The 2,476-nt window shown below is 34.5% G+C and overlaps 1 protein-coding gene across 1 annotated transcript; it reads left to right on the forward strand.

Moving 5' to 3' along the window:
* Positions 1 to 420: 420 nt before the first annotated feature.
* On the forward strand, positions 421 to 2,040 carry LOC311295251 (granzyme B-like; the record flags this gene model as incomplete). The annotated part of the gene is made up of 5 exons (XM_084416520.1): positions 421 to 484; positions 586 to 736; positions 1,078 to 1,210; positions 1,303 to 1,554; positions 1,751 to 2,040. The coding sequence occupies 5 exons, from the start codon at positions 421 to 423 to the stop codon at positions 1,904 to 1,906; spliced, it is 756 nt and encodes a 251-aa protein (XP_084272646.1). The 3' UTR covers positions 1,907 to 2,040.
* Between the last annotated feature and the right edge of the window lie 436 nt (positions 2,041 to 2,476).

The raw sequence follows: 2,476 nt of genomic DNA on the forward strand, positions 1-2,476 counted from the left end.
TAGAAAAAAAAAAAGAAAAAAAAAATGCTTCGAATGGCTTCAGTGCAATGTAAGCATATAGGAAATGTGTTAGATTTAATATGAAAAAAATATGTATACACTACATCAATGCAGTTATAGGGTCATGTGACCTACATTGCATATGCAAAGTCTTTCACATACTTAACTTGCATTTGTATAGAGTGTTACCTACATAGAAAATTGTTTTAGGGTTTTACAAAAGTGGACATTGCCTTATACAGAGATTTTGGACCTTGCTTGTTTCCTCACGCCAATGTCAGCACTGGTGCTTGCCAGATGAGGTGCTTACTTGATGGTAACAAGAAGTTATGGTTTTAGACATTACTCTCCACCCACTGAAAAAAACCCCAATAAATACTCAGCTTCTTCTGCAGACACTCACAGATCGTCTTCTTCATCATGACCATCATCATCATCTCTCTGCTCCTGCTGGCCTCTCTGCTGCCACACCTGACCTTCACTGGTGAGATTGATTATGTAACAGTAAATCATGATGATTTTTAAGAATGTTTTATTTCGTGTATGTGCTGAATAAGTTGACTGACAGCACTCTCTCTCTCTCAGCTCATGTGAATGTGGGTATAGTGAACGGCAATGAAGCCAAACCCCACTCCAGACCTTACATGGTTTCTCTCCAGGTGAACCGTCAACATATCTGTGGTGGATTCCTCATTTCTGATGAGTTTGTCTTGACTGCGGCACATTGCCGAGAGAAGTAAGACTGTAATTTTGTCTGAGCTAAATTCATGAATTTTCTATTCAATTCACATTTATTTGTATTGTGCTTTTCACAACACATTATCGTTTCAAAGCATCTTTACAGAAAAAGACCTGTGTCTATATTACAATTTAGAGTAATCTGTTATCAGAGGTGACTGTCGTAATCTCTTCACAGGTTTTGGGTCATCTGAAATCTAACTAAACTTTAAAACTAAAAATAAACTAAATTAAAACTAAAATCTCAATTAGATGGTTTCATCATACCTTAAAAAAGAATTCTTGAAAGAATAAAGAAACGTAAAAAGTTGAAGTTAAGATGAATGTTTCCATAAACAGAAAAGAAGAGCTGACAGTTGTGGTTGGTGCACATGACGTACGACAAATGAATGTCCGCATTAAAGTGAAGTCCTACTACAAACATCTGGATTACAGTGAAAAACATTTTCGTTATGACATCATGCTTTTGAGGGTAACATACTGCATTTATACCAGTTGTTCAAAATGATACCTAATCATTTAAACACTGTCTATTAACATATAATTGCGTTTTTATGATTGCAGCTAGAGAAAAAAGTCGAAAAGAACAAAAATGTCGAATGGATTTCAATACCAAAGACAGGAGGAGACATCGCAGCAGATTCTGTTTGCAGTGTTGCAGGCTGGGGAAGTTTAGTAACTAATGGCACTACAAGCCCAGTCCTCATGGAAACAAATGTGAAGATCATGGATAACAAAAAATGTAAAAATAGTTGGGGATCGACGTTCTCAGCTGCACAGATGATGTGTGTATATGGCCGTGGAGGAACCTGCCAAGTATGTAAAACATAAAAAAAATATATATATATTAGTAATTAACAAATAAAATAAATAAATAAATAAATATATATATATATATATATAAATATATATATATATATAAATAACCAAATTATTATTTCAATTTATATAACAAATAGAGAGAAAGGTGATAACTGATACAGTGACATGCTGATTCTTGTTTTTATTACAGGGGGATTCAGGAGGTCCTTTGGTTTGTGGAAACACTGCAGTTGGTATCACATCTTTTGGAGGTGAATTTCTTTGCAATTCACCTGAGTATCCTAATGTGTATACCAAGATTTCGGCCTTTCTTCAATGGATCAAAAATATAATTGAACAAAAATAATTGACTTTACAGTATAATAATAAAAAAGATGTGTAGTACTAGTGCGTAATCAAAAATGTTTCCAAATGTTTAACAGATTTTCTCCCACATCTTGTTCTAATAAAACTATCATGTGTTAACAACAATAAGTCAAATGGTCCTCAATGTTACAACCTCATGAAATTGAGTAATGTCCAGTCTAAATGCATTACGCAAATAAAATATACTTTTTCTTCCTTACATCTATTTCCTGAGCTTGTTTCTTAGCTGGGGGATTCAGGGGGTCTTTGGTTTGTGGAAACACTGCAGTTGGTGTCACATATTTTCATCACATTGATCTCTGTAATTCACCTCAGTTTCCTAATATGTATACTAAATACTAGAATTTCAGATTTTCTTCCATGGATCAAAAATAAGTTTAATTGTCCTCAATGTTACAACCTTATGAAATTGCAGCAACAACATCCTGTTTAACTGCAGAATGCATTACACACAAAATCCATTGGGGCGTATTAACGCAGACTATAGGCTGTAGACTAGGAGCCCATGTGATCAGGGTGCCTCTGTTCAGCGGTTTATGAAAATATTTTC

The sequence above is a fragment of the Rutilus rutilus genome, assembly GCF_951802725.1.
Source record: "Rutilus rutilus genome assembly, chromosome: 8".
Classification (NCBI taxonomy): Eukaryota; Metazoa; Chordata; class Actinopteri; order Cypriniformes; family Leuciscidae; genus Rutilus; species Rutilus rutilus.